General features: G+C 45.0%; 2 protein-coding genes across 2 annotated transcripts in view; both read left to right on the plus strand.

Annotated features, from left to right (window-relative positions):
* The window catches only part of NAA25 (N-alpha-acetyltransferase 25, NatB auxiliary subunit), a 30236-nt gene extending 19337 nt beyond the window's left edge, over window positions 1–10899 (plus strand). The window contains exons 16-24 of the mRNA XM_080559376.1: window positions 2368–2519; window positions 2816–2941; window positions 3231–3474; window positions 3697–3820; window positions 4186–4251; window positions 4714–4811; window positions 5049–5159; window positions 5612–5758; window positions 7662–10899. Coding sequence (XP_080415502.1) covers window positions 2368–2519; window positions 2816–2941; window positions 3231–3474; window positions 3697–3820; window positions 4186–4251; window positions 4714–4811; window positions 5049–5159; window positions 5612–5758; window positions 7662–7784 — 1191 coding nt within the window. The 3' untranslated portion in view covers window positions 7785–10899. The remainder of the gene's footprint in view (window positions 1–2367; window positions 2520–2815; window positions 2942–3230; window positions 3475–3696; window positions 3821–4185; window positions 4252–4713; window positions 4812–5048; window positions 5160–5611; window positions 5759–7661) is intronic.
* Window positions 10900–11384: 485 nt separating this feature from the next.
* On the plus strand, window positions 11385–16577 carry ERP29 (endoplasmic reticulum protein 29). The gene is made up of 3 exons (XM_080559404.1): window positions 11385–11583; window positions 13387–13525; window positions 14711–16577. The coding sequence occupies exons 1-3, from the start codon at window positions 11461–11463 to the stop codon at window positions 15211–15213; spliced, it is 765 nt and encodes a 254-aa protein (XP_080415530.1). The 5' UTR covers window positions 11385–11460; the 3' UTR covers window positions 15214–16577.
* Window positions 16578–16732: the final 155 nt, after the last annotated feature.

Below are 16732 nucleotides of genomic sequence, written 5' to 3' on the forward strand. Positions count from 1 at the left end.
GTACGCTGAGAGACCCACCGAGCCACGTGCCAAGTGCTGTCACCAGGAAAATACTACTCAACAAACAACTGAGAAATGCTGAAAAAGCGGTGCCTGAATTGTTCGACCTGCCTCGCTACCACACCTTAAAAGGCTGAAATTGCAAGAGCAGGGAAAATGACGCAATAAGCATCATGTAATGCTTCATGCTACACAACAGGGATGCGTCTCTGGAATCCACTCGTGTCGTGTCTCTTCTTGGAGACAGTATTGCAACCGGAGGACTGTGAGCCGTTGTTGTTCTTGAGGAGCCAAATCTGTCGTGTTCTGGACGATTCCAGAATTCAGAATCATCTTTTTGGTGGGAAACTCATCAAAAGCCATGTTTGTTTGCAAATAGCAAGTGTCTAAAAACAAACATAAGGTACAAATTGTGGAGAAGGAGAATGCTCAGTGCAGGGCACTGCTCATCTAAGGTGATGGTGTGTCAAGAACGGAGAGGAAAAAACAGGGTCTGTACCGTAAGATGTCTCTGGTATCACAAGGTCAGAATATGCCACCAGTTTCCGTGCTCCAGGGGTTCTGCTGGGGTTGCCACTTCACGCTCAGGGTCCTGATAATCAGCTTCCCATTCAGGTCCCGTAACAGTATCTAACTGCAGTGTTAACGGAGGACTGTCCTTTCAAGGTTACCTTCTTGCCTGAGTTCGGCTGCTGCCTGCCCCTCTCTAGGGTGTTTATGCTAGCTGGAATGTCTGCTACAAGGTAGAGAGCGTGTCCCTTGTGTTCTGTGCATGGGGCTCTGCTTAGAACAGGAAGGATGGGGTGTGAACAAATCTGATATGAAAAAAATATGGCTACTGATTCAAAGTGATTGCTTTGGATAAGTAGGTTTTCCTTCTGACTTTGTGAACTTAACAGTCTGAAGTGAATCCTGTTTAAGAGTGGGTCCCATAAGTAGCAGCCATCTAAGCTGCTGTGCAATCCTGACATAATGTTTCTGCTCTGGGAGAGGATGCCAAGGACAGGGAGGAGAGAGAAGACGGTATTGCTATATTTGGCCGATGCTAAAAAGGCAATTTCATCCTTCTCAAGATAGTCCTCCTTTAAATATGCAGAATCACAAGTAATCTCTCTAATTTTCTTGTGTCCGTCCGTCTTTAATTTCTCCAGATACTGCAGGCAAACAGAGCACCAACGTGTCCTATGGGGATTTAAAAACCACGTCGATGCAGTTGAATTAGCTACCATAGCGCAATCCCGTAGCCTGACAATGAACTCTGCAAGGCTGTATATCAGAGGGTATGTTGCTGAATATTTGGCATATTTTTTTCATACAGTACAAGTAACCAAATTGCTTAGGAAAAAGACAGAGCTACCTAGAGGACATCTTGTATTTTGGAGGGAGGAAAAAAAAAAAGGTGGTTTTTATTTGTGAGTGCTGGTTTCTAGTCTGTGAGCCTTTCCGATAGGTTGAGTCTGCTAGTATAGTACAGATTTCCATTATCCAGGGGTCTTTTTGGTGCCTCTCATCTTCGGTGCATTCCATAGTCATATTCAGAAGAAAATATTTGATTTGCCAGAATTCCTCACCTGTGGAGTAATTCTGATTTAAAAAGACAGCCATCTGTCTTGACTGGGAGCATAAATTGTTCACTCTGTCTTTGCGGTTAGAAATTTTCGTTGAAATATGGTGCTTGTTTGGGGCTCCTTCATCACATAAATCTCCTTCTGGAGATTGCTTGGACGTATGTGAAATATTAGTTGCGTGCCTTGTATAGCTGCATTTCATCAGAAGGGAAGCAATCTATCTTATGGACCCTGATAGTTTCCTTTGGTGCTTAGACTGTATTGTAATATGTATGTGCTTTGTGATGTTATTTTGTGATATTGTATTAAAAATCTAATAAAAAAAAAGAAACAAAAAAATGTGTGAGTAATTTTTTTAATCTGTGTTGTGGTAATGTGTGATGCACATCCAAGTCAATTCCAGGAAATCTGGGATGTATTTACTTTGTCTGAAAGTACTTCTTAAAATGAAAAAGTGATTTGAAAAATGCATCTTTCTTTAAAAAATAAAAAATAAAAGAGCCTTCTAAAATCATCCTTCCCCATCTATAAGTATCTTTCAGTTTGTGGCTACAGGAACCTGATCTTGTTCAGTGTTGGTCTGGTTACCAAATGACACTACCTAGTGGAGTGGCTGAGCATTATTAAATTAAAGCAGCAAAACTACAGGCTTCTCCCAGGGTCTGAGTATCTGCCAGATTCTGTACCTCGGGGTTAATGAAAGCCACAGAAATGCAATTTCTTGGCAGTGACCTTGTTAAACTCTTGTCTTGAATTTATAGAAGTAACTAATACAGAGCTGGTGTGTGTTTCCTTGTAGACCTCAGAATACATCATTCAAGCCTACAAGTACGGCGCGTTTGAGAAGATCCCGGAGTTCATTGCATTTAGAAACCGGCTGAATTCCTCCCTTCACTTTGCGCAAGTTCGCACAGAACGGATGTTGTTAGACCTCTTACTTGAAGCAAATATGTAAGTACAGCAGCAGTGAGTGTAATACCTTGCACAGGGAAAAATGAAGATTGATGCATAAGTAAACATTGGCCAGATGAGACCGTAGTAAGTTGTGCTTGCGGCTCTTTGGCAGAAAGTGAAAGCTGCTCTCTTAGTTGCTGTCTCCTTGAGCATCCTTCTCTGTACGGTGTGTAAGTAACATTGCTGACATCTGAAGAGTTGAGATTCTCTCAGTGGAGAGAATGCGGTCTGCTAGCTGTTATTTTTGTTTCCGGTGATCAGATGTTTGATTTCGTGTTACTTGCCCTTACCAGATCAACCAGTTTAGAAGAAAGTATAAAGTCCATGAGCCTGAGTCCAGAAGAGGATGACATTCCGTGGAAAGATTTGCGTGACAACAGAGACCTGACAGTCTTGTTTAACTGGGATCCAAAAGACAGGTGAGTAGAAATACTCTCAGCTGCAGTCTTGCACCTTTTCCTACAGCATATGGTGAAAGAGGTCCTTTCAGGGCAACACCCATACTTAAATGTTCTCTAGGCTGGCTAACTGCAAACTTAACATTCATTCATCACTTCTAGCAGTGCTGCCTTTTTACATATTAATACAATTTTCTGAATTTCTGACCACTTCTTCCTCTTAATGCATTATTCAGTAACTTTGGGATAGGCTTTTGTACCTGAGTGCAAACTTTGCATTTTCCTGAAAACGTTTGGTGCCTTTCTCTAGGGACATTTCTGAAGAACATAGGAAACTCTCACTGGAAGAAGAAACCATGTGGTTGCGAATCCGGTCTTTAACTTTAAGGCTAGTAAGCGGACTCCCAACTCTTAGTCACACTATTCAACCAAAGAACTCTGAAAAGACTGCAGAGAACGGCGTCTCATCCAAGATTGATACAATTCGATCTCTGCTTCAGCAGCTGGAAGCGGCAGTGGATTCAGGGAAGAAGTTTCTAGAACAAAAAATTCAGGTACCCATTAAGGAAAAAGCTATCCTCAAATATTAAATGAACGTGAATGCAAGCAGAGAAACTGAATGCATCTGGTAACGTCCAGCAGGCTGCAGAATGCACTTAACTGACCCTGAGTTTGTAGTGTATGAATCTGACTGAGAGATGTGCCAGAGGCAAACACTGTGTTCTGGATAAGGAAAAGCTGCAACACCTTTATCTTTTTCTTTGCTTCTTGCCTAGTATCCTGTCCTTGGCCCTCCTCCTACCCGAATGGCTGGCTTCTTCAGTAATGGCAGCTGTCAATGCCAGACTAGCTTGTTTTATCTTGTTAGTGATATTTATGAACTAGATACCAATGGCTTAGGTAAGTGTTTGAGGGGCAGGGGTGTAACCAGATTGTCACGATGTGCGGTGGGAGGGTGTGATATGTCTCCGCTTGGTTTGAAAACTGCTAGGCATTGGATCATGTGGACCCAAACTGTTACTTGCGTGTTAATTTTTGAATGACACTTACCTTGGAGATGACACCTTAATTTAATGTTTTATCGGACTCTTCATTTTTGTACAGTGTATGTTGATATAAGATATTCTTTGAAAGCAGTTGCATTGGCTTTTCACTGCTAACACTAAATTACATTTAAATGCCTCTTGGTTTTCTGAAAGCAGAAAATACAGAACTTGTAGTTTAGAACTACTTTTATTCACTTACTTGTTTTTATTTTCTTTCAGAAGATTCAGCAGAAATCCAGGAGAGGATAGGGAATAGTTTCAAATCTTTAATAGAACGACTAACAGGTAAGTAGTAACCCAAGAATAAGTAGTGGTAGTTACTGCTTCGTGTTAAAAGGTCCTGAGAGTGCTGCAAATATGTAAAAACGCGTTAATGCATCTGCAGACCCTCTTGAAATGTGCTTGAAAGCAAGGCTGAGCATCCCCGTGGCTTGTTTGATCGTGAAGTTGTTGCATGCCAGAGATGTCATTACGCTCTGTCACTTCATTACCTTACAGCTTAGTCGTAGCAACTGTTGTCTCCCTGGTACTTGGTCCAAGCGTGGTGTGGAGACACCATTTGTAATGAAATATGGTTTAGAGGAAACTTTACAGCCAGACCTTCTTGAGAGGCTTTGGCCAAATTTATCACTATCCGTGCAAAGCTATCAGAGGACTGATAACTACACTGAGATGCGTGCTGCACAGAAAATGAGCATTTAAGTTGATCTGCATGTCCTGAATAAGGCTTCTCTTTTTTCTTTTCAGACTTGTTCAATAAATGTAAAGGTGACTTGATTGAAGTCAGAGATGGCACCTTGAAAACTCAGCCAAACCTGTTAGAAAACTTAGTCTTCTTTGTTGAGGTATTATTTTCTTTGTTGGAAAATGGAAATTTTGGAGTACTTTAGAGTAGAAATGTTGGGACTTAACACAGTGGAAGTTCTTTGGTGTCAGTCAGTCATGAAAGTGGAGCTCTTGTGTATTCTAACCACTCTTATTCTAACTACTCTGAGTCTTTTCACTAGGTACGGTAAAATAAGTTTAGAAGCCAGTTTCTAAAGTAAATGCAACTCGTAACATACTTGTACCTCTTTTTCCAGACGATCTCCATCACCCTGTGGGTATCAAGTTACTGTGACAGTGTCCTCCGACCTTTTAAATCCAACCTGCAAAAAAAGAAGAAGAAAAAAAAAGAAAGCAGTGTAGCTATGGTAGACAACATACCTTTTTCTCTTCTACCCCCATCCCTCAATCCAGTATTTTACACTGAAAGAAAAATCAGGATAGATGACATTAACTGTTTTGCATAAACTTTTTGCCTTGTAGAGTCTGATGTAGGTTAAGAGTTTAAATAGTTTACTGATTTTTTTAAAATTCCTTTTCTGTTTAAAATCAAATAGCAAGTGTGTCACATCTCTGACATCACGAGAGCTTTTTAATTAAAAATACAGCTTAAATTATCACAGGCCTTCCTTCCTGAATGTGTTACAGTAAGGTAGTTAACTAGTAGCGTTTCTCTGGGTAGGTAGGTTTAAGCTTAGCAATGTTGTGGGGGAGGAGTAAAATGAGGTAGGTGTTACAAAGTGAGTTGTAATACAGAATAGTCATTTGAAGAGGCATTAACATGTGTTTATAAATTAAAAGGATGTATTTGTTTTTCTAGCCACCTGTATTTACACACTTTCTGGACTATGTTACCGAACTACAGACGTTAACTTCCAATGTAATAGATCACATCAAAGGGCTTGAAATAATTCTGACTGCACTAAAACTTGAAGAGTTGTCCCTCAAGGACACTCTGCTTTTACAGGTAAGAACTTGCATCGCTGTGGAGTGCTCTGTGTACTTGTGTGACAGATAGAAACCTGTTAGGATTGACTTGATGGCTGTTAACCAGATATGAGGAACCACACTGAGTTTTGGAGTGGTAAATTAGTTTTTTATAGACTGTCATCCGGCAAAGTGACTTTTCCTCAGCTGATCAACTCTTGCTCCCTATGCAGAATAATCTTAACAAATGGGATTTAAGCACAGGGGTTTTTAATTAGTTTCATTTTATATGAGAGTGAAGAAAATCCTAAGTTTTTAACATTATTTTTGTCTATGATGTGACTTACTCTGTTCATCTGTCTTTTAGTATGCCATAAGGGATGCAAAATACTTATTCCGGGAAACTTTTGAGATTCGCATACTGCAGATTAGTCACTTCCCTGGTAACATTTAGTTGATCTTTATGGAAAAATGAGTGGCAACTTTTTTTTCCCACTTCTGGCTATGTAGGGAAAACCAAAAGCAGGGGAAATAGGCAGTGTGCATGCCAAGCCACATGCCAAATTTAAACATGTGAAACATAGGCCTAGCGAGAAAGATTGGCTTCTTATGATGATTTCCCTTGTCTTGTTATAGACTGATGTAGAAGTATCTTAAGTATATATAAAAATAAAAAATACATGAAATATATATACTTAAAAACAAACAAACAAAAACTGATAAAGCAAGGAAATTCCTTAGACTGTACTTCTTGTAAATTTGAATCAAAAGTAAAAAGTACATGTTCTTAATATCAAAAGTTTCAGCTTTAGAGGGCTAGTTTGTTTTCAGGTAATTGTTGAGATCTTTGTGGTTATTCTGGTTCTTTGAGTCAGCAAATTCCTCCATGTTCCCTTCCTCATGCAAGGCATCAAATTGCTACACAAGGCAGACTCGCAAAATCCACAGATTAGATTCATGTAGATTTGAGCAGAAGCACCTGTGGCAGTCTGTGACTTTTCCTGTGTTTAATAATGGTTCCTATTCCATTTGGTTTTTGATGTTGTCGCAGTAAACCCAGGTACAGGCCATCTGTGTAGCTCTTATCAAAGCCAGAGCTGTGTTTGCAGCCCTGTGTGTTTAGAAAGCACTTTCAAAAAGTACTTGGGTTCAAGTGTTAGTGAAAATTCTGCTGTGATTCAGAAGTGGAGTGTTACTGGCGATGTGCCTGCCAAAACTTGCTGCTGATGTGAGACTTTTCATGCATCCGAAGGCATCCTGGGGTAGCAAGTCACCTCTTGACAGAACAGCCATTTTGGCTGCTGCCCTGAGTACCAAGATTTGCTCTTTCTGCATACAGAAACACCATCGTTCATGCTAGGTCAGTGATTAACTTTGCTGCCCGTGCAGGAGCAGTGCGAACAGTGTCTCGTGATGGTGACCCTCCCAAAAGCCCCTTAGTTTGGGGTAATAGAAAAGTGCATGTGGAAGGGAATTTAATCCCTTTGGGAAGGACAGGGTACACCAGTGCTGCTGAATGGGTGATACGTGGATCCAGTGCATCTCACCATGCTTCTGGAATTTGGTGTAAGAGTGCTAGGTGGTCAGCATCCATTTGCTGTGTGATTTCAGCTCTCTGTATAAGGAATTCTCTACTTTAATACGTACTGACTCAAAGTGCTATATGCACCCTGAATTTCAGCCATAAATTTCACGTGAGATTGTTTCCAGAGCTGTTGAAGAAATGATAATGTTACCAGACCTGTCTGGGGAATCCCAGTATCTGCAGGAATTACTGGTGCTGACCAGGTGCTGCTTACTCTTTCCTGATGATATTCCCTTTGTAAACTTACTGTGATCCTAATGAAATTCTTACTGGTGTTTGCTGAGATGGTGTGGGATGTTTAATCGTAGAATTCAAACAATTGCTGTTGAGTGAATGGTTTCTCTTTTGCATTTTGCAGGAAGAAAAAAAGTTTACAAAGACTGTGCAAGGAAAGGTCCAGAGCAGTTACCATCACTCAGTTCAGGAAATTGGAGAGCTGCTGAAAAAGAGACTTGACACTATTAAAAAACTAAAGATTTGAGAGATCCTTGACAGACTCCACAGAGGAGTGACACCAGAGTCCCAGACAGAAGCAACATCCGATATACCATCACTTTAATCCAGAACTTCCTCATAATGCATGAAGGACTTAAAATCATAAAACAGTTTTTCTAGGTATTACAGATGTATTCAGCTGACTTAAATTATTGTATATAAACAAGAAGCAGGGACCCTTCTCGGGGTTTGACCACTTTTTATACATGTTCATAAGCATATTACAACAGGAGAAAATTTAACTTTCTTCCCTTTTGATCTCTAGAAGCAACTGGAGATGGTCTTTAGAAGCAGCAATAGAAATCCAGTGTAAAGTATATATCTCAAAGGAGTTGTATTTTCATCACCATACAGTGTTTATAATTTTTGTATGGTCCTTGCCTTAGAAATGCAGAATTCGTAGATGCCCGCATTCAGCCACCCCCAATGAAACGAGCCAGTTTTGGAGCTGCCTATTTTGTCCACAAGCCGCCTGGTCCTACCGAATTCGGGGTGTTGGTCCAGCAGGGAGGTGCGAGGCCGTGCTGGGGGAACACCCCCTGCACGCAGCCGTCCCGCATTGCCCAGCCCTCTGCTGTAGGGTGGGAGTGAGCACCTTGTGCTAAGGGCCGAGCGTGGAGCCAGCTGCTGGAGGAAAGGGGTGGGGTTGTGTTCAGAAAAACTGCAAAGCTGATGAGGAACAAACTTGGCCGTTAAGCTCTAGAAAAAGATGGGAATTAGCGTTTCAGGAAAAAAAAAAAGACAAAACCAGAGACCGTGTATATAATAGGTGCAGTGAAGTCTGACACTGCGTTCTAATTTCATGTCAATTTAATGTAAAGCAGCAATCATCATGACTTCTAAAGAAGTGTATTTAGATTACTGAAACTTTAAGACTTAAATATTTTCATAGAAATTAAATCCTGTTGGCTTTGGTTTTAAGTTGGCAGAGGTAACTTTTGCTTCCGCTGTGGTATGAGGCTGAGAATACTTTTTATAACTGTATGCTTGCTTTTTGCCGTTGATCTTTGATTATTTGAGTACTAGCTCATTAGGCATTCTCTTAGAAAGTGCAATTGCATCATCTGCTCCTTCCGAATCTGCATTTCTGCTGTTTGTTTGTTCGTTTTTTCATTTTAAAGGAGCAATGCAGCCTAAAACTGGTAAGCAAAAAAGTACACGTTGCACCTACAATCCGAGGGACAGGTCGGACTTCAACAGATTCCTCATCTTCTGATCTAAAGCAGCTAGTAACTGAAGTCTATATTTAAAGTTCTAAGAGAGCTGACAATCCTACTTTTGTCATCTCTTCCGAATACGTTTTGTTAGAAATGCTAGAATGTTGATGAGAGTATTTTTTTAAAATAAATCCCCTGTGTAAAAAAAAAAAAATCACATTGCTGCTCTTGCTGGATTTAGTTTTGCTTTTGCCCCATCCTGAAAGGGAAAGAAGGCTGCCTGCAGGTCGTCGAAATTGTAAGGGATGTCCTGATGGTTTAACTGCGATGTCTGGTAAGTGCTCTGGGCTGGAGGAATGCCAAAACGTGTTAAGTCTGTTTTAGAGTAATCCTTTTCCTGAACAAGCTGAACTGTCTTATACGTTGTATAGAAATACCATTTTTGAAAGAAGGGTGTGTTCCTTAAATTAAAGCAAGACTGATGACTGACACTGATGCTTTGAAATGTGTAGGGTACATGCTGAGATTATGCAACTCACAGAGAAGCACTGAGCCAGAAATCTGCACTGCCCGTTTTCGTTAAAGGAGACATTGCCATTGCTGATATTCCTGTCCCATCCCCTCCCCGTGGCAGTGCAAACGTAGGTAGGGCTTCTTGCAAACACCAGCACTGAACGCAGTTGGCACAGCATCCTCGTCCAGGGGCTGACTTACGCTGGAGTTTCCTTGTGCTGCTGCCGCGACAGGTTGAACTCGACCAGTTGTATCAATAAGCAACGGCGACAAAAGCGAAGCAGGGTTAACAAAACCAAGCCTTTAAAACCCTGTGGGCCGGAAAGCAGAACTTGCTTTAAAAAAAAAAAAAACACGTTTTCTGCATCAGCTCCCTTAAAAGCAGAATTGAAACTGCTGGGGGGAGGTGAGGGAGGGGATGTGTGTTGCCTGAGATGACAGCAGGGCTCACCTCTCGCAGCGCTCGGCGGGGCTCAGCTCTGGTGGCTGCTCCCTCAGACCTTCCACAAGGCAGCACGGGGGGAATGCTGACTGTGTGTGTGTTGCTTGCTGTCCTGCTTCCAGGTCTGGCCACAGGTGAATGATAAACTTGTCAAATGCAACTTGGATTACTCAGTGTTTTATAAACCAGATGCCACCTCGTCACATGCTGTAACTCCTCTCTGGGAGGAGTCAGTGGGGGTGCAAAAATGACTGTGTACCGATTATCTGGGGGCTTGCTTGAGGGAGAGGGAGAATTTCTCTCTCCTTATAAATTGTGTACAGTTAAATATATTATATATTTCTTACAAAAGAGCATTTCCCTTCCAGAATGTGTCCTACTGGGACTTGGTAAGAAGTTCAAGCTATAAACCATTGCTGCTGTTCACCCTTTTCCACTCTTGGGGTTTGTTTTTTTGTTTATTTTTGGTTTGGTTTTGATGATGAATTGAAAAACACTTAGAAAAAGCTACCAAGACTACTGTTTACAGACTGAAAAAAAATACTGCTTTTATACTACTGGGATCATGAGCCATGATCCTTTTACAGATTTCCTCACCTCTTCTTTGCTTTAAGTCGGTATCTAATGTAGATGAAGGTCAGAAATCTCTTACCCTGCTTTGTCTACATACCGAAGAAAATGTACAATGCCTGTTCGTGTTCCCCATCATTTTTGTACTTTTTACCAATTTTAACTGTTCGAGAGTTGCATTTATATTTTGCAATCATTGATAATCATGATGTTATTTTAACCGTTAGTAATCTTAAATGGGATTTTTTTGTTGTATCTGCAGCCTTATCTCAACTTTCTCTTCCTTGATTATTCATTGTAATTTATGACTGTAGAAGATACGTATGCCTCAGCCTTCTACGGACTTAAGTGACACAACTGCAAACGATCTGCTTTAAACTGGATGGGTTTATAATTTATATAAAAGTCAGTTTCGTTACGAATCAGTCTTGCTGCCTCTTTCATTTTTCCATCGAGCTGGTCGGGAAGTAACCGCAGCACTCATCTACGCTCTTCTCCTTGTTAGCTTCTTGGTGAAGCCACAGGTTGGGGCGCTGGGCGAGTGGGAAACCAAGTTACCTGGGCTGAATGAAGAGGAAAGCAGGGGGGAGAAAAATGCACCTTGCTTTCTGCTGCGTGCGGCTGGGGTTCAAAGCGCTGCCTGCTCGAGGGAGGAGGGGGGGGTTCAGGGCTCTGTCTTCATGGTTCCTCTTGGCCGTGCCCCGCTGTCGCTGCTGCTGAAGCTTTTTTTTAATCCTGCCTCTGGCTGAGGGCACGGGAAAGCACCGGGGCTCCCCTCAAAGTGCTGTGACCCCCCCCCCCCGGGGCCGCTCAGGACCCGCTGCCGGCTGCCTGCAGCCGACACCCCGCCCCCCACCCCCGTACCCCCGCTCCCCTCTTGGCCGCCCGGGGGCGGGGGGGGGGGGGGCCGGGCCCCGGTGGCGGCGGCGGGCGCTCCGCACGGCCACGTGACCGCCGCCCCACTCCCTCCGCTCTCCGCCATGGCTGCGGCGGCCGCCGCCGGCTCCCTGCTCCTCGGCTGCCTGCTGGGCCTGGCGCTGCCCGGCGGCCGCGCCCTGCACACCAAGGGCTCCGTGCCCCTCGACTCGCTCACCTTCTACAAGGTACCGCCGGGGGGGGGCTGCCGGGCCCGAGAGGGTCGGGGATTGGGAAAGGGGGGTGGGGGGGGTGTGTGGAAGGGGGCGAGGCCTTGCGGGGAGAGCCGCGCTCCGGCCCCGAGCGCCGCGGGGGGCCCGGGGGAAGGAGCCGGGGTTGGGGGCCGGGGAGCCGGGGGCGCGGAGAGGGGGCAGCCGGGGCAGAGCCGGCGCGGCGCGGGGCTCGCGGGGTGGCCGAGGATCCGGGCGCAGCCAATGGGAGAGCGGTAGTGGCGGCGGGTAGCCAATGGCAGAGCGGCAGAGGAGGCGGGCGGCCAATGGGAGCGCTCCAAGTGGAGCCGGGGCCGCGGGGAGGCTCAGCGCGGCCGGCGGCTCCGTGCGGGGCTCGGCGCCCGGCGGGGGTCGGCTCCCTGCGGGCGGAGCAGCGCCTCCGCCACCCGGCCCCTGCCCTGCTCCCCCCCGTGCCGGGGTCCCGCGGCGAGGCAGCTCCTCGGGGCCGCGGGCTGTCCCCGCTCTGAGCCATTTCCCTGGGGTTTGTGTGGATGGAGCAGGAGGGGCCGGGCTGCTGGCAGGCGGTTGCACGCTCGGTTGGGGGTCTTTATTTATTTATTTATTTATTTCCCCAAAAAAATCGCTTTGATGAAAGTGTCTTCCAAGAGCCTGGAAGGGTTTTTAAGTCAGCGGTGACCAGTGCTGTGAGGGATGGCACAGCTGGGTGCTAGGGGGATGGACAGGAGCCCATCGAAAGGGAGCCGTCGTATTGCAGGATCAACGCGGGCGCTTCTTTAGCAATGTGGGCAGGAGAGACAACGATCAGCTGAGCTGTTTAAAAAGCATCTGCCCAAAACAAACTGCTCTGACATGAGCAAATAGCTCTTGCCACATGCCAGCAGCCCCCTCCTGATTTTTCTGCTGTGACAAACCATTTTTGGTGTTTTAAGGCTACTGCATTCTACAGCCCTTAGCTCCTTAGGAGGAGAATTTGAAGTAATTGGCAGTGTGCTGCAAGAGGAGCTTTAAGAGACCAGCAGAAATGTCAAAGCTGTAACACATGCTGCGTTCACTTCTTACAAGGACAGTAAATAAGCTGTGAAATCAACAGGCCCTGAGCTGGAGGCTCGGGAAGTGTTGCAAGCAGCTGCTGTGTCCCTGCTTGAGCAGCACTCGCAGGGTGCTGCGTAGGTGGGGACCCGCGCTGCAAGCCGATTGCGTTCACTAGAGGAAAAATGTTGCAAGGTCTTCTCCTGGAGGGAGAACAGAGCCCAAACCAGGTGGCAGATTCACATCCGAGCTCATTTAGCAGAGAGAAATTCAAAAGCAACGGCACAAGTGGAGAGGAATCGATTAAACACCAACCCCGTGTACTGAACCAGAACAACGTTTCCGCTCCTGCCCGTACCTCCTCTCTGAGCTGCGGTTCTCGTGCTGGGACGCTTCAGAACGGCCTTAGATTTGTCCTCTATCCTCCTAAAGTCCCACTGGAAGTCTTTTCACTGTCTTCCTTCCAAGGCGCTGATCAGGTTCACAATAAGCAAATCATGTATAATTAAAATCGTTATCAGATCCCCCGAACCTATCGTGTGCCGTCTTTATCATCTGCTATAGGGATACGTACATGCAGTTTTCACTCACGCTGCAGTGAGTCACTTTTCAAAGGCTATAATTAAAAAATTTCCATCTCCCTCTGCACCTACTCGTTGCGCAGGAAAATATGAAAAAGCTAAAACAACCTTAGGTGGCTTGTAGATTGCTCAAACCTGAAATTAAGTTTTGTCTTTTTTTTTTTTCCTCCTCTCTTTCTTATTATTTTAGGTAATTCCGAAGCATAAGTTTGTCCTGGTGAAATTTGATACACAATATCCTTACGGCGAGAAACAAGATGAGTTCAAAAAGCTGGCGGAGAGCTCAGGCTCCAGTGAAGATCTTCTGGTGGCTGAAGTGGGAATATCAGGTGAGGAGCTCTGAACAGATTCGTACGCTACAGGTTGGTGGCGAGGAAGTAAAATCCGCTGCAGTTTCTGATCAAAATAGGCTCTGAGGTAATTCTGGTAGTGGGAGACGAGATTGGCACGGCGCTGTCAGACCGAAACACCGAAGTGTCCCCGCTCTGGCTGGTAGCAGAGCTCCGCCGTCGTGCCTCCTGCAGCGAGCATGGGAGCGCTGCGCTCTGCTGTCGGCTGGTTAATGAAGCAAGTCAGCCCACGGCTCGAGTGGGTGCCACCCTCCTCATCCACAGCGCTTTTCTCCCTTCCTTTTTTTCTGTTTTTCCTGAAATAAACCTTTTCGTCCATTTTCAGGGAACAGACCTTACAGGAACTGGGTTTTAGCCATAAGCCTGGTCAAGCAAATCAAAGCGATATGATTAATTCATTGATAGCATTCATTACTGCTGCTAACTCATTACTGCTGACAAGGCTCAGAAAGTGGTTGTTGCACTGTGGCTGGCGCAAGTCGGTGTTCTTGTTGTTGACTTCATTGGGAAAGCAATGAGGAAAGGATCATTGCCACCTTACCTGTTCTTGCTTTGCAGGTAGAATTAAGGATTTAAGCCTCCAGAAATTGCCTAACTGGAAAGCTGAACCGCACTGGCATTGCTAAGCGCACGTTGATTTACCTAAGCAGCGTGGTTGACATCCCTTAAGTTATGGTTTTTGTCCTCAAAAATAAATGGAATTTATGTGAGAAGTAAAAACATCCTGTTGCTTGGAATGCTGTTGGAACTAAAATACAAGGGTGTGCTCTCTGCACGTAGACCAGGAAAAAAAAAATCCATTTAACTGTAATATGAAAGGATAGAACAAAACAAGAAAAAAAACCACCATTAATTTCCCATGACGATGACTGGGTTTGTTCCTGGAGGTTTTGGCGATGTCTTGTGCTAACATAGTCAAAGACAAACATGATTAGAATCTTTTATTTTTCTTGGGAAAACCTAATGATGGTCTGCCTTGCCCAAATGACTTTCTGGAGTGGTTTTTTTTTTCCAGCGTATGGCATTTCCTGGCAAAGAGGTTGTTAGGAATTGTTGAAACTCTGGAGACAAATATTTGTCAGTTTGTATACAAGAGAATCCTAAATTAATTTTTTCATTATCTTAATATATTGTGTTTTCCTGTGTTTTGTTTTCTCCTGACAGATTACGGTGATAAACTGAACACTGAGTTGGGTGAAAAGTACAAGATGGATAAGGAAAAGTTCCCTATTTTTTACTTGTTCCAGGATGGTGACTTTGACAATCCTTTACCTTACACTGGCCAAATTAAAGCCGGGGCTATTCAGCGCTGGCTGAAGAGTAATGGTATCTATCTGGGGATGCCGGGCTGCCTGAAAGAATATGACATGCTGGCCAGCAAGTTTGTGAGTACCACTGAAAAATCAGAGCGGCAGTCCCTCCTGAAAAAGGGGCAACAAAGTTTAGAAAAAGCAAAAGAAACTGAGAAGAAGTCAGCTGAGCAATACTTGAAAATTATGAGCAAGATACTGGAGCAGGGAGAAGAGTTTGCTGCTAATGAAGTCGTCCGAATCACAAAACTGATCGAGAAGAACAAAATGAGTGATGGAAAAAAGGAGGAGCTCCAGAAAAGCCTCAATATCCTTGCTTCTTTCCTGAAGAAGAATAACGAAAAAGATGAGCTCTAATATGTTGGATAACTTTGTACAAGCTGTGAAACACTGTCGAGAGTCCTAACCAGTTCTCCTTATGCAAGAAAACTTCCCGCTGTCTTCAAGAGAGCAGCAGATTTCCTTCTGATATTGTCAGTTATAAAATCAAGACGTTCCTTAAAAATACAGTATTCTAAATGTTGGAAAAATCACCTTAAAGCAAGCTCCCAGTATTGTGTAACGTTATTAAATAACAGTGTTAAAGTAGACAAAAAAAATAATACTAGATTGGCCTGAAGCACATTCCTGGTGTTTTTTACAGATGTTCCCTGGCAAACAAATAACAAAATTCAGTCTCACGTTCTATCTTACCTGTTTTAAAAGGTACAGACTTGATGCCCCTGTCCCCACCTTCCCCTGGTTTTAGTGCCCTGGGGTTTTATTCCCTTTACCCCTCATCCTACCTTTTGCCTTCCCAATAGGGCTTCTTATCCGAGTCTTGCTTTTCTTACCTGTTGTTGACCAAGAGACCCGGAGTTTCCTCTTTCTGCCGTCTCCTCCAGCGGCTCCTGTCTCTGTTTGCCTTGGGCAGCAGCCAGCTGCTGGCGGGCGCGGTGAAGCCAGGTCCTCTGCTCTCAGAGCTTGCCCTGCATCTCCCGGCCGGAGCAGCCGTTTTCAGCAAGCGTCCTCCTGAACCCCGTTGCGATGTCCCGGCCGAGCGAGCGATGCAAGTGCGGCGCAAGGGCAGGTCGCCTCGAGGTGCTATCACAAGTAGACTCGCCGGTGCAAAAACGTGCTTTTTTTCAGAGGCTGATGAGGTAAATTCGGGTGAGCTTCCCCGTGAAAAGGACATCCGGCGCTGTGCTTTTTGCCCGTCCTTCCCGTCCAGTCTTCATCTTCTCGATTCGGAAGAGAGGGAGACAAATACAGACACTGAAGAGTTCCAAGCAGTAGTCAACGTGAACAAAATACCTTCTCCAGCCTGGTCCTCAGGAGCGAACAGCACTCAAACTAAAGCTTCAACAGCATTTGGCAGAGTTTTAAGTGTTTGAAAACGAGGTCTTGTGACAGGAAGCAAACGTATTAATTCCTTAAAAGCCCCACCTGCTTTCATGGAGGTACCTAGCCCAGGGGATCAGGCAAGCGGGTGCTGCCCGTGCCCTGGGGAGCTCAGAGGGCTGCTGCGGGACGCTGCGCTGCCGGTCAGGGTCACGGGCTGAGAGGAACACCTGCTGCGCCTTCTGCCTCGAGGCCACGCTTCCAGCTGGGCGAAACTCATTTCGGAGGGAGCTTTGCTGCCTTTTGAATCTCGGGGTGGGTACAAGGAGCAGACGTTGCTGCAAGGTGAAATGTATTGAAAAATGCTGTAATAATAATAATAATAAACCGGTTCCAATTAACAGCTGCCGTTTAAGCTGCTTTCTAGAGAAACTGCTGGTGATCTTTGGGGTCAGTGGGAAGGCAAAAGCTGAGCAAGGGCCCCGAGCAGGGCGGGAGCGGGGGGAAGGCTCCTGAGGAGACCGCGGCGGCCGCCCCCGGCCCCTCAGCCGTTCCC

Source organism: Anser brachyrhynchus, assembly GCF_964034855.1.
Source record: "Anser brachyrhynchus genome assembly, chromosome: 17".
Classification (NCBI taxonomy): domain Eukaryota; kingdom Metazoa; phylum Chordata; class Aves; order Anseriformes; family Anatidae; genus Anser; species Anser brachyrhynchus.

Bases quoted from the DNA above. Each gene is read 5' to 3' on its own strand.
- ERP29 (XM_080559404.1), top strand. From the start codon at position 11,461: ATGGCTGCGGCGGCCGCCGCCGGCTCCCTGCTCCTCGGCTGCCTGCTG. The intron at 11,584-13,386 runs GTACCGCCGGGG...TTATTATTTTAG, and splicing joins ACTCGCTCACCTTCTACAAG to GTAATTCCGAAGCATAAGTT. The intron at 13,526-14,710 runs GTGAGGAGCTCT...TTCTCCTGACAG, and splicing joins GGCTGAAGTGGGAATATCAG to ATTACGGTGATAAACTGAAC.